The sequence below is a fragment of the Mesocricetus auratus genome, unplaced genomic scaffold (genome assembly GCF_017639785.1).
Source record: "Mesocricetus auratus isolate SY011 unplaced genomic scaffold, BCM_Maur_2.0 Super-Scaffold_100004, whole genome shotgun sequence".
Taxonomy (NCBI): Eukaryota; Metazoa; Chordata; class Mammalia; order Rodentia; family Cricetidae; genus Mesocricetus; species Mesocricetus auratus.
This window is the reverse complement of record NW_024429189.1, coordinates 87,909,704-87,936,029: the sequence shown is the minus strand read 5'-3', so window position 1 is coordinate 87,936,029 and position 26,326 is coordinate 87,909,704. Positions and strand designations below refer to the sequence as shown.

The 26,326-nt window shown below is 42.5% G+C and overlaps 1 protein-coding gene across 5 annotated transcripts in view; it reads left to right on the top strand.

The window, feature by feature from the left end:
- Positions 1–13,537: 13,537 nt before the first annotated feature.
- The window catches only part of Tp53bp1 (tumor protein p53 binding protein 1), a 74,318-nt gene continuing 61,529 nt past the window's right edge, over positions 13,538–26,326 (top strand). For 3 of the 5 annotated variants that reach the window (XM_021226265.2, XM_021226267.2, XM_021226266.2), the window contains exons 1-6: positions 13,548–13,717; positions 14,285–14,469; positions 14,695–14,788; positions 15,032–15,116; positions 22,726–22,853; positions 24,548–24,706. In XM_021226265.2, coding sequence (XP_021081924.1) covers positions 13,711–13,717; positions 14,285–14,469; positions 14,695–14,788; positions 15,032–15,116; positions 22,726–22,853; positions 24,548–24,706 — 658 coding nt within the window. In that variant the 5' untranslated portion in view covers positions 13,548–13,710. Of the gene's footprint in view, positions 13,718–14,284; positions 14,470–14,694; positions 14,789–15,031; positions 15,117–22,725; positions 22,854–24,547; positions 24,707–26,326 lie in introns of all 5 variants that reach the window. The other 2 variants (XM_040746141.1, XM_021226264.2) reach the window with 2 other exon arrangements.

Here is a 26,326-nt window from a genome sequence, read left to right as displayed (position 1 = left end):
GAAGGTGGGTGGTAGCGGTGGCTTGTGATGTGGATCAGACTCTCCTTTTGTTCTTTATTATTTGTGCTTGGATTTTGTTTTTTAGTAAACAGTAAAGAAAACATTAATCTGCAGGCGCCCAACATAGGGCGTTGCTAAACCCGCGAAAGTCGTGTGTTTAGGTGCAGTGTTCTGTGTTCCAGGCAAGTCCACCCACCCCACCGCTCTGCCATCTGGTGGGGGTGCCCACCTTTCCACAACCTTTTTGGCCTAATTTCCTGCATTCCAAGGGTTTTCCAGAACCCCTCTGCAGGTTGCCAATTCAGGCAACTCACCTCACTTTGAGCAGGAGATCTGCTTGCGGCTTGCAACATTGCAGCTGTGGTTACCAAGTCACTGGCAGCCAATAGGAAAATTAAGTCAATTGTAGTATAGCTGTGCCTCTTAGGCAAATTCTACCTGGCAAACTTCTATAAATGAGCAAAGTACAACAAAGTCAAAAATGTAATTTTTCTGTTTTGTTTTGTTTTGTTTTTCAAAACAGGCTTTCTCTGTGTAACAGCCCTGGCTGTCCTAGAACTCACTTTGTAGACCAGGCTGTCCTTGAACTAACAGAGATCCGCCTGCCTCTGCCTCCTGAGTGCTAGGATTAAAGGAGTGTGCCCAGCTAAAATACAATGTTTAAAACATTTTTCTGTATTTTAAATACACATACAATGTTTACAAATGAAATTACATGATGTATGGGATTTGCTTAGGAATAATCAGCTGGGGGTAATAAGTTAGAATATAGATGAGATAAGAATGGGTATATCTCAGTGGCAGAATGCTTTGGCAAAGACCTGGGTTTAATTCCCAGACTTGCAAAATATTCATATTGGGCATTTATTGATCGTTGTAGAAACTAGATGATACATAGTAAGTTATTTTAACATTTTTTTCTATGAAAGATGGCTCAGTAGTTAAGGGAGTTTGATGCTCTCCCAGAGGACTGGAGTTTGGTGCCTAGCACCCAAGTCAGGCTCACAATTGCCTGTTACTTCAGCTCCAGGAGATCTGATGCCTTTTTCTGGCCTCTGCAAGTGTGAACAGATATGACCTTTGTTTACACACCATGCATGCATGTAAAAATAATAAAAATAAATATTTTAGGGACTGGAGAAATTGGTCAGAGGCTTAAAGTGCTTCTTATCAGGTCAAAGACATCTCTGTCCAATCTGTACCTTGCTCTCTGGACAGAAGAAAAATGTACATGATTCTAATCCAAATCTGAAGTTTTTGCTAGGACTCAAAGGTATGAGTCTATTCCTGCTGTTTTACAGATACCCATTAACCACTTTTTCTACAGTATGGATTTCAGTATGGATTGGTGATACTAATATATCTAGAACTTTAATGTTCTTTTGTAAAATAAAAATTCATATAGTCTTCAGAATGTCATAAAGCTTGAACCCACATCTCATAGGTCAAAAGGACTCCAGCTGGGCGTTGGTGGCACACACCTTTAATCCCAGCACTTGGGAGACTGAGGCAGGTGAATCTCTGTGAGTTTGAGGCCAGCTTGGTCTACAGAGTGAGTTCCAGGACAGCCTCCAAAACAATACAGAGAAACCTTGTCTCGGAAAAAAAAAAAAGGACTCCAAATAAGTACAGCCTAAGTAAGTTTTCCCCACCTGTCTATTCCTGAGGATGGGATTTTTCTTTCTCTTGGTCTTGCAACTCCGGCCCTTCCCAATTACTAAGACTATGGTTCTAAAAAAGTACATAAAGTTTAACTTCTGTTCCTAGATTGAACTTGTCTCAATAGGTCTCCACTTGGCCGGCAGATACATCCAAGCATCAGTTGCTAACTACAACCTGCTCTGAATGACTTTGAACTTGGCACTTGGTGAAAGCTGTTGTGGGCCAGTCCAGCCACTGTGAAAGCTCACTGTGTCTTCAACAGAGTCTGTGAACCAGATGCTTTTGATAACTACCCCATTGCCTGAATTACCTCCTTGCTTTTGACTTGCATTTCAGCCTTCTTGGACCCGTCAGCAATGTCCCAAAGTATTTACAGAAAAAAGTATATCATTTCATGCTTCCTGGTTGAAATGCTGAGTCAAAAGGAAACTCCCTTACATAGGGGACAAAGTGGCTACCTATAATGCCCTTTGACATACCAAGAAAATAGGCCCAGAGTTGTCAACTGATGAATTTACCAACTAAAATAGTTTTGCCATATGATAAGACACTTGACCTTCTTTATGCAGAATCGAAGAGATATTATATGGCCTAAAAATTATTTCTATAATCTGGTTATACTCAAAGATCAGAACAATAGGGCCTTAAGAATAGCTGGGAGGTGGTGGCTCATGCCTGTAATCCCAGCACTCGGGAGGCAGAGGCAGGCAGATCTTTGTGCATTCAAGGTCAGCCTGGTCTACAGAGTGAGTTCCAGGACAACCAGAGCTGTTGTACAGAGAAACCCTGTCTTGAAAAACAACAAAAAACAAACAAAAAAAATGACAATAGATGCAAATGTCACTACCCTAGAAAACTCTGTTAACTAATGGCTCTTAGGTCCCAATACTACCCTCTTGAGTTCCTAGTTAGGCAGGACCCATGATTGGGTCCTGTTATTGGTACTTGTCAAGGGGGGAACGTAGGACCACATTGCTGCCATGACAGGCTCAATAGAGACCAGCCAGAAAGTAGGCTTGAGTTTCAGTTTACCCTAAGGCAAAACCTGACTCCAGGAAAGACCACAAACTAAGACCATCCAGGCACCACCCAAAAATAAACCAATCAGCATCCAAGAGGAAAATACCTAAAGTCCCAACCTTTGTAGATAGGATCACTAGGTATTCCTTAGCCCAACACACACACTTTCCCTTTTACCAAGACACCCCTAGACAAATGTCAGCCAACTGGGGGCCCTGAACCTTAGAAATCTCCTCACCCCAAACTCTGCTCTGATAAAAACCTCACCCCAAATGAGCTCAAGATCTACGATCGTGCCAATGTTGTGCCAATGGGTTGGATACACAGAGGATTAAAGCTGGAACTTGAATAAAGGCTCTTTGCTTTTGCCTATGGGATTTGGACTCCTTGTTGGGTTTTGGGGGGACTCTATGATCTGGGCATAGCAAGAACACTTGTTCTTCTTGCAAAGGACCAGATTCTGTTCCCAGGACTGATATGGTGGCTCACAACTGCCTGTAAACTCTAGTTCTGGGGACTCTGATGTCTTGGCCTCCAAAGGCACCAGGCATGTACGTAATATATATATATATAACATTCATATGCACAAATAAATAAATCTCTTTAAAAAATTACTGTGAACCATAGTAATCTTAACACTCAGGAGGCAGAGAGGAGGGCCAAGTTTCAAGGCCAGCCTTAGCAGGATAGTGACTTGAAGCCAGCCTCCATTATATAAGACCCTGTCTCAAACACACACACACACACACACACACACACAATGTCTGAGCTGGATGTGGTGACATACAGATATAATTCCAGAACTCAGGAGACTGAGCTGATGGATCACCAAAAGTTTAGGGTCAGCCAATGCTACACAGTAAATTTCAAACTGGCCAGGCTCTCAAAAAACAAACAATCAAAAAACCCCAAACCAGCAAAACAAACAAAAAACATAACAACAACAATAATAGTATTCTTCTACCCTTAAAAAGACATCTGTATGGATAAAGTTGGCATTTGCTGGTGGAGCACATTAGTAGAAGAGGTGAGTTTAATTTAAACATGTTGACTTTGGATGTCAACCGGACATCCAAATGAAGATATTGAGTAAGGAGTTACATATTTCAGTTTGGAAAATGGGGAAAAGGTATAGGATAAAGATAATAAGTTGGGAGTTATTAACATATAATGGTATGAGTGTATGTATAGCAATAAGGCTGGATGAGATCAAGGAAGCAATGTAAGATGGAAATTAGGACATAGGAACTTGTGGAACACATATGGATTCACACAGTGGAAAGAAGGCAGAGGCACTCTAAGGATGATTTTAGCCTTTACTTAGCCCAGGGCTTTTTTTATTGTTCTCCCACACCTGTTCAAGTTGATTTCTACCTTCCCCAAACACCCTAAGTTTCCAAAGGGACAATGCCAAATGCTATAAGAGCACCAGTGTCTCTGTGGTAGACATTAGTTAGTAGTCAAGGTTTCTCACTCTTACACTGTTGCCAATGCACCCAGTCAGAGTCCTTGTTGGTAACCCATGTCTCAAAGAAGAGTAGATTTATGGAACTAGTAGCATTAATCTCCTGTCCTTCAAAACCAGATGCATGAAGCATATAAAATTTATTATAAGCCGGGCGTTGGTGGTGCACGCCTTTAATCCCAGCACTCAGGAGGCAGAGGCAGGCAGATCTCTGTGAGTTGGAGGTCAGCCTAGTCTACAGAGCTAGGTTCAGAACATCTAGGGTTGTTACACAGAGAAACCCTATCTCAAAAAACAAGATAGATAGATAGATAGGTAGGTAGATAGATAGATAGATAGATATGTGTATTTAAGCTGGGCACACACTCTTAGTCTCAGCACTTAAGAGGCAAAAGCAGGTAGATCTCTGTGGGTTTGGAGGCCAACTTGATCTATAGAGCAAATTCCAGGACAGTCAGGTCTACACAAAAAAAATCTTGTTTCAAAAAAACCAAAACCAGCCAGACGGTGGTGGCACATGCATTTAATCCCAGCACTCGGGAGGCAGAGGCAGGCGAATCTCTGTGAGTTCGAGGCCAGGCTGGACCAACAGCCTCCAAAACAATACAGAGAAACCCTGACTCGTAAAACCAAAAAAAAAAAAAACAAAACAAAACAAAACCAAAGCTAACAAACCAAACAATAACCTCCCAAAAAACATGTCTTTAAAAGTTTTTATTACATTTATTAATTTGTATATGGGGTTGTATGCCAGTACCATAATGCCCAGATAGGGGTCAGAGGACAGTCTGTTGAAGTCTGTTCTCTTCTTGTATCATGCAGGTGCCTGGAAGTGAATTCAGATCTTCAAACTTGCTGGCAAGTACCCTTACCTGAGGAGCCATCTTGCTAGCCTTCTTGTGGTACTTTTGTTGATTTGTGAATTATCCTGCCCCCAGCAAGTAGGGTCTCATGTAATCCAGAGTGGCCTTGAATTTAATACATATCCAAGGCTGGTCTTGACCTCCTGATCCTCCTGCCTTTTCTACCCCAGGAACCGCGTTTGCAGGTATGTACTACCACAACCAGTTTCGTGTGTCCTATAGACCATACATTCCTTGAAGATGTCTTTTACTTCATTCTCCCTCTACCACTATAAGAAGTAAAAATAGTACCTTGTATGTAAGCAAATTGAAATTAATTAATGTGAGCTTGTGGAGAAACTTTTGGTCAGAGGTTGAGTTTTTTACTTCCTCTGGCATGTTCATCAGAGTCTCTGAGGGAAGTACAAATGAGCATGGCCAACACATATTACTTTTTTGCCACATATTTGCTCCCTAGCTCTGTCCAACTCATATTCACCCCCTATTTGTAACATATAGTATTCCCCACCAGCCACCTGGGCCCTGCTTCAGTTTCAGCCCCCAAATAACACATAGAACACTATATTAATTATAAAGCTGTCGGCCGTTTTCTTGGTTTCTTACTGGCTTTCTCTGACTTAAGTATTTACCCCATAATTGTTAATTTAAGTATTTCTCTTACTGGAGAAAAGGGTGCAGACCTCTTACTCTGTTGGTCTACATGGTGTCTGACTCTGCCTCTCTTTCCCAGAATCCTCCTTGACTCCTAGTCCCACCTATCTTGCTTCCCTGTTAGCCAACAGTGCTTTATTCAACAACCAATAAGAGAGACAGATTTACAGAATGACATCTCCCATCATCTCTTCTCTGTCTAAATAAAAAGGTTTTAACTTTAACATAGTCAAATTATATATAACAGAACAGTTATCAAGCAAGAACTATAGTTACAATATTTTGTTCATTAACATTTAGTAAGATTTAAATAAAGTATCTTGTCATCTATCCTATCTGTCTGGGTCTAAAGTCTTATATATTACTTATCTTTTATTATAACTAAGGAAAACTGAAACTACAACTATCTGTCTTCAACTCCATCAAAGACCACAGAAGGATAATATATAAACACTAGAATTGACAGAGACATCTTGCTACCTAGACAGTCACTGAAGTTCCTCTGTAACATTGGGGCATCCATCTTCAGCCCATAGGCCACAGTGAGTCTGGAAGACTTCTCAGCAAAGCAGGAAATTTCAAGCTGTCCATCTGCATTGGCAGTCCATCAGTCATTTTTCTGTGTCCTCCAGAAAGTCTGGCAGACTCTTCCATGAAGCAGGAACCCTTTAAGCCTTTAAGACTGTCCAAATTCAGTAGTGACTTTTCTGTGGGTCCTACATGTCCAGATTATACAACAAGAGTTAAACAGTCTAGGCAAAGACCCCTTTCCTTTTGTTTTTGAGGTAGTAGGATGTATACCACTATACCTGGCTAGTTTTGTTCCCCCATCCCAATTGAAAGACTTTTGTAAATTGGATGTGGTGGCAAATGCCTGTTTCCGTATGCAGTTGTGAAAGTCTCTTTAAGAGAAAAACTCTACCATTCTCTCTCTCTCTCTCTCTCTCTCTCTCTCTCTCTCTCTCTCTCTGCTGTTTCTCTGAGCAGGCAGCTCTCTATGTTTCTCTGTCTCTTCCCCCTCTCTTTTCTCTCTTTCTGTCTGTAGGTCTCTGTTTCTCCCCCATCATTTATCCCTAACCAGTCTCAAGACCCACTAAAGGTTCTACCTTGTACCATATTCCTAGAAATTTCAGCATCTGGAGGTGGAGGCAGGAGGATGAAAATTTGAGGCCATCCTCAACTTCACAGTTGAGGACAGCCTGGAATACAAGAAATTCTGTCACAACATCAAAAATGCCCCACAAACCAAACAACAACAGTAAATTTTTTCATGATGGTCCTCACTTCCTTCTGTGTACTGAGTGTGCTCAGGAGCCTCACACGTGCTAGGCAAGCATGCTACCTCTGACCTGCTTCCCGAGATTCAAGGACTACAGAATTGATGATGTGGCTTAGTAGAGCAAAGAGGTTAGTGAGGAGATGGGAAGTAGGACACACATACACACACACACACCCTCAGAAGATGGGCAAACATTTAATAGCTTAAGGACACTGAAATTGTCTCCTCCTACTCCCTTTCCATCATCCTTGTTCTTCTTCCTCCTATTCTTTTCATGAAACTGGGTTTCATGTAGCTCAAACTGGTCTTGAATTCACTATATAGCCAAGGCTGAGCAGGGCATTGGTGGCACATGCTTTTAATCCCAGGACTCAGGAGGCAGAGGCAAGTGGATCTCTGTGAGTTTGAGGCTAGGCTGGTCTACAGAGTAAGTTCCAGGGCAGGCTCCAAAGCAAACAGAGAAACCCTGTCTGAAAAAAACCAACCAAACAAACAAAGAAACACCCCCCCCCCAAAATAACAAAAACAAATAGCCAACGCTGACCGGATCTGGTGCCTTTACCTTCCAATTGCTGGTATTATAGCTATTATACCCAGCTTTTATTTATTTATTTATTAGCATGTGTGTTTGTTTCTGCCTTTCTGTTTCTAGGTAAGTAAATACAGGTAGAGCCCAGTTGTCCAGTTGTTTGGTCTGGATATTTAATTTAACTTTTCTCTCTCTCTCTCTCTCTCTCTCTCTCTCTCTCTCTCTCTCTCTCTCTCTCTCTCTCTCTCTCTCTCTCTCTCTCAGTCTTCCGATATAGCCCAGCCTATACTCAAAGGTTTGATTATAGGTGTATACAATTTCTAGTTTAGGCTAAGGGATGGAAAAAGTGGAAAGGAGGGATGGGCAAACCTCAACCAGTAAGGGGCTTGCTTCTCTAGCTTGATCCCCAGCCCCATGTAAGGCTGGTACTAGGCCAGACTTTTGGAGGCTGAGTAGTTTGGATCCCTGTAGCTTTGTATTCAGCCTTATTGAGTGAGCCCCAGGCCAGTGAGAACAGGGTTGGATGGCACCTGAGGAGGAACAATGCCTGGGGTTGTCCTCTGACTTCCATATACATCCTTACACACACAAACACACACACACACACACACACACACACACACACACACACACACACACACACACACACACACACCACACACACACACAATGCAAGGGAGAAAACTGCAGCTAATCATAGTTAAACTTGATCTTGGAAGCCAGGCTAAGGATAGCACATGCCACTAATCCCAGTGCTTGGGAGATCAATGAAGGAAGATCAGGAGTTCAAATTTGAGGCCAGTCTAAACTATAAAAAAGAAAAATGTGGCTGGGCGGTGGTGGCGCACGCCTTTAATCCCAGCACTCGGGAGGCAGAGGCAAGCAGATTTCTGTCAGTTTGAGACCAGCCTGGTCTACAAAAGCTAGTTCCAGGGCAGCTTCCAAAACCACAGAGAAACCCTGTCTCGAAAAACCAAAAAAAAAAAAAAAAAAAAAAAAAAAAAAGAAAAGAAAAGAAAAAAGAAATATGCCAGACAAGACAGATTAGACATTGACTTATAAGGTACCAATAGCAAGAAAATCCTTAGTGACAGAGAATGAATAGTGATTGCCTGGGGTTTCAGGAGAGGAGGATGAGGAGTGAGCATTTAATGGGGATAGTTTTTTTTTAAAAAAAAGATTTATTTACTTATTTATGTATGCAATTCTGGCTGCATGTAAGTCTGCAGGCCAGGAAAGGGCACCAGATCTCATTACAGATGGCTATGAGCTACCATGTGGTTGCTGGGAATTGAACCCAGGTCCTCTGAAAGAGCACCCAGTGCTCTTAACTGCTGAGCCATCTCTCCAGCCCCCCTTTCTTTTTCCTTCTTTCTTTCTTTTTTTCAAGACAGGGTTTCTCTGTGGCTGTCCTGGAACTAGCTCTGTAGACCAGGCTGGTCTCAAACTCACAGAGATTCGCCTGCCTCTGCCTCCCAAGTGCTGGGATTAAAGGCGTGCGCCACCAACACTTGGCTCTCCAGCTCCTTAATGAGGATAGTTATAAAAATGAAAAGCATACAGGTGAAGGTAATGATTGTACTATACAGTGTGAGTGTGCCACTGCTAACCAGCTATATATATACACCTAAAGAAGGTTAAAATGTCTAGGTTTACTGGTAGTTCATTGCCTTTTTTGGTTTTCTGAGACAGGGTTTCTCTGAGTAGCTTTGAAGCTTGTCCTGGAATTCCCTCTGTAGACCATGCTGGCCTCACAGACTCCGCGTGCCACTGCTTCCCAGAGTGCTGGGATTAAAAGCATGTGCCACCACTGCCCGACTTCATTCTGTAATTTTTTTTCTCCCCATGATAGGGTTTCTCTGTAGCTTTGGAGGCTGTCCTGGAACTTGCTCTGTAGGCCAGACTGGCCTAGAACTCACAGAGATCTGCCTGCCTTTGCCTCCTGAATTTTGTAATTTTTTTTCTAATAACTACAACAGATGTGTTGTATATTTTTAAAATCATTTTTAAAAAATTTATTTGCATTGGTGTTTTACCTATATGTGTGTCTGTGTGAGGCTATTAGATCTTGGAGTTACAGACAGTTGTGAGCTGCCATGTGGGTGCTGGGATTTGAACCCGGGTTCTCTGGAAGAGCAGTCAGTGCTCTTAAACCACTGAGCCATTTCTCCAGCCCCTGAATTTTGTAATTTTTTAAAATTAACTTTTCATTTGTTTCTTTTTTTAAGACAAGGCCTCTCTGTAGCCCTGGCTTTCCTAAAACTCACTCCGTAGACCACACTGGCCTCAAACTCAGAGAGATCCTCCTGCCTCTGCCTTGTAAGTGCTAGGATTAAAGGTACATGCCACTATACTTGGCTAATAATATTTTAAATTAAAATTTTTTTATTTTTTATTTTTGGTTTTTCGAGACCAAAATTCTCTGTGGCTTTGGAGGCTGTCCTGGAATTCGCTCTGTAGACCAGGCTGGTCTCCAACTCACAGAGATCTGCCTGCCTCTGCCTCCCGAGTGCTGGGATTAAAGGCGTGTGCCACTACCGCCCAGTTTAAATTAAACATATTGACAGAGGAGTTGAGTAGGGATAAGTCGTGCTGTCTAGGATTGCTTCTGGTGTAGGGGTTGCAGGTATTGGTAGGATTATCCTAAAGACAGATTAGCCAAGCTCGTGAATGACCTCAGACTGGTCATCTTGGTATTTTCACATCTTGTTCTTGTCATCACCTTTTTGTTCCCTTAACTTCTCCCTAGTGATGCAGTATTGACAATGTTTTGGTTTTTCCTGCTTTCTTCACTCTAGTTTAATTAGGAATCCCCCATCAGGAATACCTATAGTCAGTATTTGAGTGAAAATACATTCTGAAACAAAACAAAGGTTATATGTTAATTATTTAGCAATTTGTCATTGCTAACCTCTGTAACTATACAGACTGGTTTCATATGGTAACACTTATTAACTCAGAGACTTTGTAGCATTTTTAAAAATCTCTTCCAGGCTTGGTTTGTTCATCTGTACTCTCATAGAGTATGATGCTATTAGGTGAGATTATGTTTAGCAGCCCAACACTTGCTATTAATTATAACACTGGTATGTAACTGGCTATGATTTTGTAGGTTCAAACACTGCAGAAGGCAGCCTAAGGCTTAGAATCGATGACAGATTAATTATAAGTCAGCTTGGAATACTTTACTCTCGAAGCATAGGGATGTATAACTGTGTCCTATTTTAAATTAAGTGCTTGTGAGATGCTCAATGGAATTCTCTGCCACTGAGGTCCAAAGCTATGTTTCCCCTGGGCAACCATGAAGCACATCTCAAGGATGGTCAGTGAGGGTCAAATAGGCAGGGGTTCTTTTGTTTGGAGAATTCTGTGAGGAAACGTGAGAAAAAGACTTGACAAACCGAGACAGACCACGTTTATATCAGGGATTGTAGGACCCAATGGGATGGTCCTGACTTGACAGATCCTCTGTAGATTTTCAAGATATCACTTGAAGGTAGCCTGAGAGGAAATGACTTTAAGCTTTGGAAGACAGGATTTAGCTGAGTTATTTGGAAGAAATATTTTCTGACAATGAGGCATCTTAAACTTTAAAGCAAGTTAACATAGGGTGTGAAATTTTCTTCTCAGGGAGAGCTTGAGAGATTAACTCTGTGTGCCAGGTGGCCCAAGTAAAAATGTACCTGCAAATAGAGGTGCTGATTCTCTTCAAAGGGGCCTGTCAAAGTTCGTGTTCATCTAGGAATAATCAGCTGTAGCTCCAGTGACTAACCATCCTGCCTGTACTTTCTGATCTTCTGGGATAACTTAATGATTGATTTAATTGCCACACTGCCTAACAAGGAATTCACAGTTTTTCTTTTTTCTTTTTTAAACCTCTTGATTTATTTAGTAGTGGGAATGGTTCAGGTTCATTTACTTAATCATGTTTATTGAATTTTAATATATTTTTCTTAGTTTTATGAGTTGAAATTTTTTAAGGCTTATTTCCATTTGATTTATGTGGGCTTTTGCTTGCATGTATGTACATGCAGAGTCCATGGAGGCCTAGACTTGTGAACCACTATGTGGGTGGTGGGAGTAGAACCTGGCTCCTCTGGAAAAGCAACCAGTGCCCGTAACTGCTGAGCATCTCTCTGCTGAGCATCTCACCAGTCCCTAGTTTTATGAGTTTTGACAAACACAATTTTTTAAACATCAAAGTAAGCAGAAAGACCTGTGCATATGTCTCAGTAGGGGAAGAAGATGCAACATCAAGTTGGAGAGAACCCCATGGTGACCCTGTAGAGGTCTCTATGGGAACTAACATTATTTTGCCTATTTCTAGACCTAGTTGGTTTCTTCCCTCTCAAGTTGAGCAGATGGATTTTCTTAGTGCTCTGGTAAAGTTGTTGTTGGCCTGATGTGGAATTTTTTTTTTTTTTTTGGTTTTTCGAGACAGGGTTTCTCTGTGGCTTTGGAGGCTGACCTGGAACTCGCTTGGTAGTCCAGGCTGGTCTCGAACTTACAGAGATCTGCCTGCCTCTGCCTCCCGAGTGCTGGGATTAAAGGCGTGCGCCACCAACGCCCGGCGATGTGGAATTTTTTAAAAGAGCATTTTTATTCATGTATTTTATCTTTGCCTGCATGTACATCTGCACACCAGAAGAAGGCATCAGACAGTTGTGAGCTGCCACGTGCGTGCTGGGAATTGAACTCAGGACCTTTGGAAGAGCAGTAAGTGTTCTTAATCACTGAGCCCGCTCTCCAACCCTATGGATTTTTTTAAGGATTTCTAATACTCAGTAGCATCAGAAGCAGAGGAACACAGGAGTCAATTATGAATGGTTTTAGAGTAAGCAAGTGAGATGTGTCAATGTGATCTGGGCCATTTTTGCTCTACTTGTAAAACATTCTAGGGCAGGAATTCTAGTTATAACAGTTCTAGAACTTAGATTTTTCAGAACATTTTCATTTAAGCCAATCCTTTTGTCCCCACAAGTAATGTATATGAAGACAGCATGTTTTGATTTTTGGGTTATGAAAAGATGATCACTGTTATTTATAGCAGCAGAGAGAAGATTGGCGGGTAGGAAGCACCTCTCTAAGCTTAGCTGGTTTCAAGGGCTGAACTGGGCATTTATAGAAGTTGAGGATCATGTATGGGCTGTGCCTAAATAATTGAGTCTGGAGTAGAGAAACTACCTCCTATTTAATGCCTACTATGTATGTTCTTGGCATTGTGTTAGATGCTTTCCCTACTGACAGCTGCTTGGTTAGAATTCTAGCCCAGATCCAAGGGCAATTTAAATTAAAATGACAATGAAACCACGTATGTCTCTTGGGCTCAGTTCATTAATAGTTGTCACAGCTGCCACACCCTTTATAAGACCCTGACACCATAATTAGGATAATTAAATCTCTGGGCTTGGATCTTTTAGGTCATTTCGTTAGTAGGGGCGACAGCTGTTCTCTTTGCTACTAGTTTGAGAGCCACAATGCTCAGTTCTTTCAAGGAGAGGTGCAAAGCGTCTGAGGCTGCTGCCATTCTATAAAAGAAAGGGCAGAGAGACACAAATAGGAAGCTTGAAAGGGAGTGGGAACAAGACGACTTGCTGGGGCCTTCAGACAATGAAAAATAACAACAAAACCAAAACTGGAAGAGGCATAGAGTGGGAAAACTGAGGCCCTTTGAATTCAGGCAGAGGTCTACAGAGAGCATCCTGATCGACACTGGCAATCCCCGTGGAGTGTTGCTCTTCCATTTCACCATCTCTGAAATTCTAGTTGTTCTCAATCCTTCTTTTTGGCCTTTCTTTGAAAATCCCGAGGCTCTCCTTTTCCATGGAAGTCAGCAAAGGGGTTAATACTTTCAAATGTAAGTCGTGAGTAACCCTGTCCTGCAGGCAGGGTTATCTTTTTCATGCTTTCTCAATGTCCCTTTGGTTCAAGGATACTGTCATTCTGGTTGTTTTAGGGGGAGGGCCTGAGACGTCCATGCTGCCATGGAAACGCGCCGCCGTGTTCCTTTTCTTACGCGGGGGGCGGGCACTCCGTTCCAGGCACCTATCATCAACAGGCTTTTCTGAGTGGCGAGCCTCAGCAGCGAATGGACGGTCCGATACTGAGTGACGTGACGGGAAAAGGGGGAGCTCGCGGCTGGTGGCGGCGGTGGCGACAGTGGCGACCTGGGGATCGACCTGGAGGGGCCTGGGAAGCGTGCAGAGATCTCTAGATCCAGCGTGAGGGACCTCCCGCCGGGATGCCAGGTAATGCTGGGAGCGAAGCGGGGCGAGCTGGCCGCAGAGGTCCAGGTGGCGGGCATGAAGGGCTGGCTGCCCGGAGGGGGCGGGGTGGCAAGCATGGCGGCGGTGACGGGGACCGGGTTGGAGGGCCCGGGGAGGGGGTGGGGAGGCGGCCGTCGAGGTGGTCCTGAGGCCGCGTGAGGACAGCGGTTTCCCGCCTGGCCGAGGTTGCAAAGAGGTCTTCCTGGGGCCCAGAGGAGGGAAGACGCGGGGAGAGTTGTGGGGGGATGGAAAGGGGCGGGGAGAAGAGGTGAGGAAGGAGGGAAGGGTGTCTGCGGGAAGGTGAAGAGAAAGGAGGGAGGGAGGGACCGAAAGATCCAGAGACTCATTGTAAATAACGGAGAAACGAGGGGTGAAGAGGGAGCTGGGACAGTGCTTCCAGCGATTGCAAATGCTTGCTACTTAGAGGACCTTCATCTAGACTGGCCCCATCCTAGCTCTCGCACTTCCGCCCTATTATTTGGTCTTGGATTGTGTGAGGAAGGCTCGTAGTGTGACTCTCAGAACTGATCTTTTGTTATTCCACTCCAGGGGAGCAGATGGACCCTACTGGAAGTCAGTTGGATTCAGATTTCTCTCAGCAAGATACTCCTTGCCTGATAATTGAAGATTCTCAGCCTGAAAGCCAGGTTCTGGAAGAAGATGCTGGCTCTCACTTTAGTGTGCTGTCTCGACACCTTCCCAATCTGCAGATACACAAAGAGAACCCCGTGTTGGTGAGTGATGCTGTATTTGAAAATGGTTGAACAAAGTTGAGGTCTTATTTTTTGCCCCCTAATCCAAACTAACCCAGAAAACTTAGTGTGTAGGAGGTCACTATCTTTTAGGTAAAGTTGGTGGAACAAAATAAAATCAACATGTACCCGTGCACATACACAAAGTCCATTTTGTACTGCTTCGTCGTAATCTGTGAGGATCTTAAACCTATGTGTATTTTCTAGGATATTGTGTCGAATCCGGACCAAGCAGCTGCAGAAGAGCAAGGAGACAATAATAGCTCCTTCAAACATCTGAAGGAAAACAAAGCTTCTGCAGGTGAGTAGTTTAAGGCTCCAATCTCTTTTGCAGTGTTTAAGGTTGGAGCATAATTTCAACATACAGGATGATGTGTGTAAGGAAGCCTAGTGTGTAACCTACTGTTCAGTAAGCCTTCAGAAACTCACGATGTCTTAATGTGTAGGTTAGATTGGTGTTGCCTAAATTCCTGACTTTGCGTTAAAGTTTGGTGGCAAATGTCTTTTGTGTACTATCCAGTTACTATTATGATTTTTTTTTCAGACCCTGTGGATTCCTCTCATTTGGGCACGTGTGATTCCATCAGTCAGATCATAGAACAGTTGCCTCAGCCAAACAGGACAAGCAGGTATACTAACTACTGTCTGAAGGAATTGATTTCAACTTATTATCCAATCAACTCTTCTCTGTATCTGTAGACTCATTCCAAGGAGAAAGAGATTCATCGTGTTTCTGTGAATTAGGGAATGGGATTTGGGGATTACCTAGATAATGTTTTGGAGATCTGGGATCTCTTTGGTGAAGTAATAGTTTGTGTAACTACAGTATTCAAATTGTAATGTACACCCTAAAGAGTGTTCAGTTACTACTGTGTCTTACGTATGTCGTGATGGTGTCCCCTGTGTTAGGTTCAGTACTGACTTCTGACATAATCTCAGTTCTACCCTTAAGCAACTGTTCAGTAAATGCAGTGTCTCCATTCCACGGGAAGCTGATGGGCAGAGAGACATTGAAGGACTTGTGTGACTGTGTTCCTGAGTGAGCTGCTCCTTCTAGTTCTACTCCTCGCTCTTACTGTTCAGGGTTTCTCAGGCCTCTGTCCTAGTTCTTGTAAGGTCAAAGAACACAGGCAACTTCAGGTGTCTTGAGGCATTAGACTGAGAGCATAGATAGCTGAGAGACAGGGATGTTAGCTTGACATGGTTACAACTGTGACTTTATCTGAAAACAAAGTGCTTTTCCTGGGGTGTGTTTTATATTGTATTTGCACTTAAGTTTTTCTCTCAAGTGGAAATGGAAGCTTTTAAGCAATGTGCCAGCCAGCGGGCTTATCTTGACCAGTGGATAAGTTTTATTAGGCTCATAATGGTAAAATATATTTGAAGGGGTTTGAATTTAAAAATTGGAGCCTGGTGTGGTCTTGTATAACTTTAATTCCGGTGCTACTGGGGCAGGAGCAGGTGGATCTATGTGAGTTAAAGGTCAGCCTGGTCTACAAGTAGACTTTGAGATCGGCCAGGGCCCTGTCCCCCATCCTCACCCCCCAAAAAAGTTAATAAAAAAGGAGGAGGTAATTTCTCGTAAAGCTTGCACTTCTGGTTTTTGAGATTGCTAGTCCTCAGTGACCACAGTTTGCTGTAGTCCTTGGGAGTCACTCTTACAGTTGGCCACCTCTGCCAGGTGTTACTTGCCATTTGCCACAGTGCCAGTTCCTATATCCAGCTGCTTCACTTATCTGTGATGCCGTTTATTTGTTTAGTTTTGGAGACAGGGTCTCATTCTGTAGTCCAAGCTGTTTCAGAACTCACCATGTAGTCTAATTTGACCTCTAATCATGGTGATCCTCCCGTCTCAGCTTCTCGGTTGCTGAGACTACAGGGGTGAGCCACCATGTCTGGTGTCACTCATCTGTTAGTTGTCCTTGCTTTGGCTTATAGTGTCTTTGAGGAATATTTGCCTGGCTCAGGTGTGCTGTTACGGCTTATAAGATGGGGTGCATGGTAGGGACAAGAAGTGGGCATACTCCATTGTAAAACAGTAGTGGTATCTGGGCCGTTCCATGCTCTTTTCCTTGTTGAGTCATTGCTCTTTATGTAAATACAGATTTTATCATGTTCAATAAATGTGCAGTCCCCATGAACTTTAAAGGGGCTTTGTTTTCATGGGGTTTGTAACTGAATAGGGAGACCTATTTTTTTTTTTTTTCCAGACAGGGTTTCTCTGTATTGTTTTGGAGGTTTGGAGGTTTGGAGGCTATCCTGGAACTCGCTCTGTAGACCAGGCTGGCCTCGAACTCACAGAGATCCACCTGCCTCTGCCTCCTGAGTGCTGGGATTAAAGGCGTGCGCCACCAACGCCCGGCCGAGACCTCGTCTTTATCTCAGTCCTAAGTTACAATTATGATCATTACAAAGAGAACAAAATACAAATAATCTAGCCGGGAATAAAGGAATATGTCTTTGAGGAATGTAGTCTAAATAATAAATACAGATGTGTTAGTCACAATTAAGGGGCTGAGGAGAAGCTGCACTGTGAGAGAAAGATCTTTCCAGGTAGTAAATTTCATGTGTAAAGGCCTCGAAGGTGGGGAGAATTTGAGGTCAATTCCAAAAGAATGGACGTTCTTTAGAACACACACTCACACACAGACACATATCTTGAAACAACAAAATCTGCTTATCATAAAAATCCAGGGGCCTGGAGAGATATCTCAGCAGTTAAGAACACTGGCTGCTCTTCCAGAGGTCCTGAGTTCTGTTTCCAGCACCCACACGGTGGCTCTCAGCATCTGTAGTGAGATCTGATGCCCTCTTCTGGCATAAAGGTATACATGTAGACAGAGCATTCATATAAAATAAAGAAATATAGCTTAAAAAATAATTCCAAAAACTCTTCTTGTTTTTCCTTGTGTTCTGATGATATAAACTGATGTTTGTTTGTTTGTTTGTTTGCTTTTTGAGACAGGGTTTCTCTGTAGCTTTGGAGTCTGTCCTGGAGCTTGCACTCTAGACCAGGCTGGCCTCAAAAAGAGATCCACCTGGCCGGGCGGTGGTGGCGCACGCCTTTAATCCCAGCACTCGGGAGGCAGAGGCAGGCGGATCTCTGTGAGTTCGAGGCTGGGCTGGACCGACGGCCTCCAAAACAATACAGAGAAACCCTGTCTCGGAAAAAAAAAAAAAAAAAAAAAAAAAAAAAAGAGAGAGATCCACCTGCCTCTGCCTCCCAAGTGCTGGGATTAAAAGCGTGCACCACCACCACGCAGCTGTAAACTGATGTTTCTAAGTAGGGTCTGTCCTATAATGTAATATGGAAAGGATAGTTATATATTTTTATCAGATATTTAAAATTATTTTTATATTTTTTGTGTGTGAGTGGGGGGCAGATGCACACATGAACTATGGAGGCCAGAGGGCAATTTATGGGGGCATGGATCAGTACTTTTCTTCCACCATGTGGATTTTGGGACTCAGGTAAACAGGCTTGGTAGCAAGTGTCTTTACTGACTGAATCATCTTATTGGCCCCCAATATTGTCATTTTAAAGATTCATTTTTATGCCTGGTGACAGAGGCAGGCACTTTGAGGCCAGCCTGGTCTACAGAGCGAGTTCCAGGACAGTCAGGGCTACACAGAAACCCTGTCTTGAAACACAATAACAAAAAACAAAACCAAAGCAAAACAAAACAGAAAAGTTCATTTTTTAATGTATTCATTTAAATACCTTTTGAAGGTTTTATTTATTTTATTTTCCATGCAGTCGATATTTTGCCTGTGTGTATGTCTGTGCACCACCACATGCGTGTAGTGAGTGTGATGAGGCCAGGAGAGGGTGTTGGATTCTCTGGAACTGGAGGTACAAATGGTTATGAGCTGTCACGTGGATGCTTGGAATTGAGCCCAGTCCTCTGGAAGAGCGGTCAGTGCTCTTAAATGTGGAGTCATCTCCCCAGTCTTACATATTTATTTTCATATTTCATTTGTGTATCCTAGGCAGGCTGTCTGCCACTGAGCCATATCTGAAGCCCCCATGAAACATACTTACTCAAATTGAGATAATTGTATACTCACATGCTGTTGCAGGAAATAATGCAGAGCTCATTGTGGGGCACATGCCTGTAATTTTAGTACTCGGGAGGCTGAGGCAGGGTGACCACTTTGGAGTTTGTTGCTAACTTGGACTACATAGTGGATTCAAGAATAACCTAGGATACATAATCAAACTATCTCAACAAACAAAACTAAAAACAAACAGAAAGAATAAGGGAGAGCCTGAGTATACTTTGCCCAGTGCAAACCTGTAATACAGCCAGGATACTGGTGAGATTCAGCATTTCCTGTTACATTGTGGGTGGGTATTGTGTTTCTAGTTTATCATTTGTGGATTCATGGTCTGCCATTATAGTCAAGGGACTGAACAGTCGTGCACAGGGATGTCTGGTATTCTATCTATGGTCACCTCCCTTTGTCTGCTGTACCCGAGCCTTTAGTAATCATTTGTAAAATTTACTTCAAAATACTATACAGATATGCAAGTGTATATCAGCATAACTCCTGGGAGATCCATCAAAGTGGCTCCATGAATCAGTCATTTATTCCAATCTGAGTAGTCTTTTCAGAGGATGTCAGATACGCCAGTACTCATAGGTTGAAGCAAATCTTTCTCTTTTAAGATTTTAACTATTGTGAATAAAACTGTTACAAGTGTTTGTGCAAATTAAAATTGTTTATGTCTTGTGTATGTGTGTGGGTGTGTATGTGGAGGTCAGAGGACAGCTTGATTTTCTTCTTCCACCAAGTGGGTCCTGGGATTGAATGCAGGTTGTTGTCAAGTTCAATGCGTGCACATAAATATATATGTGCATTTACACAAAGACCAGGGAGATTGCTCAGCAGATAAAGGTTCCTACATACAATTTTTTGTTTTTTTTTTAATTGTAAACATTTATTTTTATTTTATTTTTTGAGAGTCAGCATCTCACAATGCTGACCTGGAACTTGCTATGTAGTCCGGGGTGGCCTCTAACTCACAGATCTGCCTGCTTTTGCCTCCTGAGTCCTGGCTTTAAGGTGTGGCTGCTCTGCCTGGCACCTTGTGTAAATTGTTGGTTTTTGTTTGTTTGTTAGTTTTTTGAGACAGGGTTTCTCTGTATTGTTTTGGAGGCTGTCCTGGAACTCGCTCTGTAGACTAGGCTGTCCTTGAACTCAGAGATCTGCCTGCCTCTGCCTCCCGAGTGCTGGGATTAAAAGTGTGTGCCACCAATACCCAACCTTGTGTAAATATTTTATGTGAATATAAACTTTGAATTCTTTAATAATGCCCAGGTTTTTAATTGCTTGGCTGTATGGTAGTTGCATGTTTAGTTTTTTTTTTAAAGAAACTGACGGATGGTTCTAGTCTCTGTCATCTGGCAATGTGGAAGTGTTGTAATTTCTGTTCTCACCAGCTGCTAGTTTTTTTTCACTGTTTTTATCTTTTGTGGTGCTCAGGGTTGAATTTGAGGCCTCAGTCATGCTTAGTAGTGTTCTGTGACCAGGTTATATTACCAGCCCTTTCACTATTTATAAATCATAAATATACAAATTAAGAAAATATTTTTAGCTGGGCGTTGGTGGTGCACACCTTTATTCCCAGCACTTGGGAAGCAGAGGCAGGCGAATCTATGTGAGTTCCAGACCAGCTTGGTCTACAAGAGCTAGTTCTAGGACAGCCTCCAAAGCTACAGAGAAACCCTGTCTTGGAAAAAAAAAGAAAGAAAGAAAGAAAAGAAAATGTTTTTGAGAGGCCAGCCTCAAACTTCCCGTTCACTGTAACTGAGATGACCTTGAGCTTTTGATGCTCTGACCTCTACCCACAATTACTGGAAATAAGGCATGCACCACCCGACTCTGCTATGTGGTACTGAGGATGGATTCCGTAGTCTCATGCTCTCTAGGTAAGCACTTTGCCAACTGAGCCAGCGCTCTTCACTGCTTTTATTTGAGCCATTCTGATAAGTGTAAAGTAATATCTCATTGTGGTTTGATTTTTTTTTTCATTTTCCTAATGGCAAACGAGGTTGAATCTCTTGTGTGCTTGTTTGCCATCGGCCCTCCTTTTCAGGGAAATGTCTGTTTGTGTCTTTTGCCTATTACTAATTAATTTATTTCGAGGCACAGTTTTTCTATGTAACAGATTTGGCTGTCCTGGAACTCACTTTGTAGACCAGGCTGGCCTGGAACTCACAGAGATCCACCTGCCTCTGCTTCCTGAGTGCTTGGGATTAAAGATGTGCACTATTATCGCCTGGCTTCTTTTGCTCATTTTTAATTTGAACCATTTATTTTATTTTTCACCTGCTTTTTTCTTTTTTTCTTTCCTGTCCTAGGAGTTGAACTTGGTGCCTGGGCATGAGAGTCAAGTTTTCTACTGCTGGGCTATGTCTCTAGCCCTGTCATGTCTTGAGAGTGCTTTGTAAATTCTGGGTGTAATCCTTTGTAGCAGTGTGGTTTGGTTTGTAAATATTTTCACTGTGTAGCTTGTTTTTTTTTTTTCTTTTTTTAAATGTATATGAGTGCTCTATCTGCATGTACGAATTTATGCCAGAAGAGGGCATCAGATCCCTCTATGCTGGTTGTGAGACACCATGTGATTGCTAGAAATTGAATTCCAGGAGGCCTCTGGATGAGCAGACAGTGCTCTTGATCGCTTAGCCATCTTTCCTGCCTCCCCACCCCTAATACCTTGTTCTCCTATAGCATGTCTTTTCATCTCTCCATAAGATTTTTCACAAATTTTAAATTTTTATGACATTTTAAAAGTATTTTTCAATAGGATAACATGCCTAGTTTATTTTAAAAAGTTCAAGATAAGCTGGGCAGTGGTGGCACACACCTTTAATCCCAGTACTCGTGGGTCTCTGTGAGTTTGAGCCCAGCCTGGTCTACAGATTGAGTTCCAGGACAGCCAGGGCTACATAAAGAAAACCTGTCTTGAAAAACCAAACCAAAACAAAACAAAAGTACAGGGTAGCAGGAGATGAGAAGTTGGTGAGATTCTGAGATCAGAAAGTAGGATTTGAAGACGGATCACATCTAGAGCATCAGCAGGAAGGAGGAAGTAACAATTCCAGGTTTGGTTTGAGTAGCTGGAAGAATAGAGTGGTTGTTTGAGATGGAGAAGACTGAGGAGAAATAGCTCAACTATAGATGGGTTGAGTCTGAGCTACCCATTAGGAGTGGAGATGGTGAACAGGTGGTTGGTTCATATGCTGGCAGGAGAGTGATGTTGTAGAGTCATGGACAGTGCAGAATCCAAAGCTTTGGGAGCTGGGGATGGTGGTGCACAGGCATGAGCTGAGGCAGTAGAATCGTGGTGAGTTCAGAGTCAGCCTGAAAACTACATACTGAGTTCTAGGCTAGCCCGGGCTATGCAGATTGAGACTTAATAAAAAAAAAAAAAAGACAATTCAAACCTGAGTCTGAGTAAAAGGTTGAATACAGCTGGAGAAGAGGTCTAAGGGCTAATTGAACACACCTCCACTTAGATGTCAGGGACATAAGGAAGACCCCTTGACAGACAGAAGGCCAGGTGTGTGGTTTTCTTTTTTTGTTGGTTTTGTTTTGTTTTTTTGAGACAGGGTTTCTCTTTGTAGCTTTGGAGGCTGTCCTTGAACTCTATCTGTAGATCAGGCTGGCCTCGAACTCAAAGAGATCTGCCTGCTTGCCTCTGGAATTAAAGGCGTGGGTAACCACCGCTTGGCTCAGTGTGTGTTTTTCAATGGTCTCTTTCTTTAACTTTTAAAAAAAATGATATTTTATTTCTGTGTGTGTGTGTGTGTGTGTGTGTGTGTGTGTGTGTGTGTGCGCACATGTGTATGTCATGGCGTGCATTTGTTGAAGCTTTTCCTCTCACCATATGAAAGGTTGTTCCTTTCACTGTGTAGTTTCAGAGAATGAACCCAAGTAGTCAGGCTGGGTGGCAAGCACCATTACCCCAAGAGCCATCATAAGAAGATAAAATTTCAATGTCTTTATGCTTTCCTTCTGCTTAGTTTTGCTACCAAACTTGGTACAGTGTTTTGAATCATGAAGCTTCCAGGTACTTTCTACAGGCAGCACTAAAGCCATGAGATCTGTTTATGTGTCTAATCTGGTTAAAAGATGATTGGCATGCGAGGGCAGCCACAGTAGAATTCAGTGTGCTGTGAACAGAGCCTCCTCTGTCTGGGAGCATCACATGTCTGTGCTCTTTTACTGCAGTGCTCTGGAGGTGACAGTAGAAGCTGCTTCTCTTCCAGAGGAGGAGAAGGAGGAAGAGCTAGAAGAGGAGAAGGAAGAGGTGGGAGCAGATGCTGCTGATGCTGCTCCGGGCTCCCTTGGTGCTGAAGGTAGCTGTGCCCTTTCAGAATAATAGATTCTTCCCATGCCCCTTTACTGTGAACACACAGCTAGCTAACTTTCTCTTTAGCAGGTAATAGATTTCTCATGATTAAGCTAAGAATCACTAAGGAATTTACCTAGTAATTTAAGGTGTCTCACTTAATTTGATGACTAATTTTCTCTGTTAAGCAGCCTTCCAAAGCCATGATAGAGTACCCCAGAAAATAAACAGTTTTGGAAATGTTTGCCATTGCTTTGAGTGGGTGGCAAACAGACGATTATGGTTGGGTGCACGTGGGGCAAAGCTGTTTTACCTCACAGGAGATAGGAAACAAGGGAGAAAGAAGGGGAGATGGGGCTGCTCAAGCCCTAATAACCTAATTCCTTCCCACTAGGCCTCTTCTTCAAGGTTCCAGCACCTGGTGTGGTGCTCGTCTATGATCTTAGCAGTTAGGAGTAGAGAAGAGCCTTGCGTTTGCAGCCAGCCTAGGCTACAGAGTGAGACCCTACTTCAAAAACAAGACAATAAAAAAAAATTCCACCACCTCATACTGGCACCCCATGCAATGACTAAGCTTTTAATTCATGCCTCTGGAAAACATTAAAGACCCCAACATAGCAGTAAACTGGGCATGATAATGTACGCATGCATACCTAGAATTCTAGCACTCAGGGAGGCTGAGGCAGGAGCATTAGAAGTTCAAGGCCAGGTGTGGCTTTATAGCATGACCTCTCAAAACAAAGAAACAAACCAATGAGTCATTACTCATTGACTAGCCCCCTTTCTGCATTTTGTTTCCTTCTCCTTTTGCATTTATTTTTCAAGTACCTTTGGGTGTGGTTTTGGCTGTATCTACAGATTATTGACATATTTTTTCATTTTAAATGCTTATAAGGCTTTGTGGTACCTAAGTTTTGCTTTGGTACACACCCCCTTTAAAAACTATATTTATTACTAATTTAATGATATGTGTATGGGCATGCAATGCACATTCTGTGGAACCACAACTTGTGGGGGTTGGTTCTCTTTCTACCACATAGATCCCAGGGAATCAAACTCAGATTGTCATGCTGGGCTTGGCAAAAGGAGCCTTTACCTTCTGGGCCATTTAGCTGGTCCCTCCCCCTTATTTTAAATTTATTTACTAATTTATTTTTACAGTATGGTCTTACATAGTCCAGAATGGCTGTAAGTTCACTGTGTAGCTAAGGATGGCCCTGAGCTTTTGATTTCAGTTTCTACTTTCCCTGTGCTGGTATTTGTTATATGTGTTTGCTATCACACCCAGTCTAATAATTTTATTCTTGACTTTCCCCACCTCTTTTCTTGTGGTACCCATGCCCATCCTTTCATTTGTATTGTTTTGTAGAAATTATGTATGATATGGCTTTGATTTGGAGCATTTAATGTGATCCTTGGAACTAGAAAGATGGCTAGGTAGATATGAGTACTTGTGAGCCAAGCCTGATGTTTTGAGTTCTGTCTCTAGAATCCACATTGTGGAAGGAGAGAACTGACTCCTGCAAGTTGACCTCTGACCTGCATACTTCAGCTGGGTGGTGTGTGTGTGTGTGGTGTGCACAGACACACACATAAATGCAAAAAAAATAGGTTTTAAACATGATCCTCTTTATAAGATAGCAATTTGCACATTGAAAATATTGTGGGATGGTATCTGATTTTTTGGAGTTTTGTTCCTAGATTCTGCTTCATCACAGTTGGGCTTTGGGGTCCTGGAACTGTCCCAGAGCCAGGATGTTGAAGAACATACAGTGTCATATGATGTCAACCCTGAACATATGCAGTTGGTTACCACCAACTCGGGTTCTTCCCAGCTGTCTGACATGGATGCAAATACTGGTATGAAATGTGTTTTCTTACTGTGGTGTTGATTATAAGGTTTTTTTCTTTTTATCTAGAACCAGTAACTCTGGTGGTCTGGATCTTGCTATGTAGACCAGGATTGTCTTGAACTCATAGAGATTCACCAGCTTTCTCTTTAGGGTTAGAAAGAATAATTTAGAGATAATTTTAGGTTCATTTTTTCATTTTTATGTGTGTGGGTGTTTTGCTTTTGTGTATATATTATACAACATGTTTACCTGGTACCCACAAAGGTCAGAAGAGGGCATCAGATTCCCTGAGCTGTAGTACAGACTGTTGGGAGCCACTAAGTGGGTGCTAGGAATGAAACCTGGGTCATCTGTGAGGACAACAAGTGCTCTTCGTTGTTGAGTTGTGTCTCCTGCATCACCACCTCCAATAAGCTGGGGTTTTTGTTTGTTTGTTTGTTTGTTTTTGACTTTTTCAAGACAGGATTTCTCTTTACAGCCCTGGCTGTTCTGGAACTCACCTTTTAGACTAGGCTGGCCTTGCACTCAGAGATCCACCTGCCTCTGCCTCCCAAGTGCTGGGATTAAAGCTATCCAGATTCATGTAAGTTTGCAGAGTAAGCAGTAAGTCTTGTCAAATGATGACTTGCAGATTGATATTTTTTTTCTCTAGGTAGATCATTGGTTACTTTCTTTTTTGGGACGATACCTGTATGTTTTAAAAATTAAATTTATGTATATGTATATGTATATGGTGTTTTTGAGGCCACAAGGTGTCAGATCTCCTGGAGCTGGACTTACATGTGTTTGTCAGCTACTTAACATGGGTGCTGGGAATTGAATTCTTATCCTCTGAAAGAGCAGCAAGTACTCTAACCTCTGAGCCATTTCTGCAGGTGTGTGTGTGTGTGTCTGTGTCTGTGTCTGTGTCTGTATCTGTCTGTCTCTATGTGTATGTACGTATATATATTTAAGTTACATTTTTATTCTTTAGGATTTCCATACAATATTCTTTGATTATATTTGTCCAACTCCTAGGACTCTATCCAACTTCATGATCTCCCCCTTTTTAAACAAAACAAAACAAAACCCAAAAAAACCTATGTAGTCCAGTTTCTGTTAACTGACTCTTCCTGGGCATATGGCGTGCCCTGGAGGGTGGTTTGTATTTTAGGTGTCATGCCACTAAGGAAAACAGACTTTCCCTCTCCTGGTAGCAATCAGACACCTGTAGCTCCTTTCCTGGGGTGGAATGTCATGTTTACCTTTCTAAGATTTTGTCTGGTTTAAGCTTATGCAGAACTTGTGTATGCTCTCACAGTCCCTGTGAGTCTGTATATATGTTTTCCCTGTTGTGTTTGGGAAACACTGTTTCCTTGAAGTCATCTACCATCTCTGCCTCTTACAAGTTTTACCCCCTCTTCTGTATTGATCCCTGAGTTTTGAGGGGAGGGGCATGTTGTAGATAACCCATTTAGGACTGAGAATTCCAAAGCTTCTTATTTGCTGTATGTTGACCAGTTGTGGCTTACTCTGTTAATTGTCATATACTATTAGAAGAACCTTCTTTGGTGAGGATTGAGTGATTCATTGATCTATTGGTATAGTGAGATGTCATTAGGAGTCACTTTATTGCTTATCCATATAG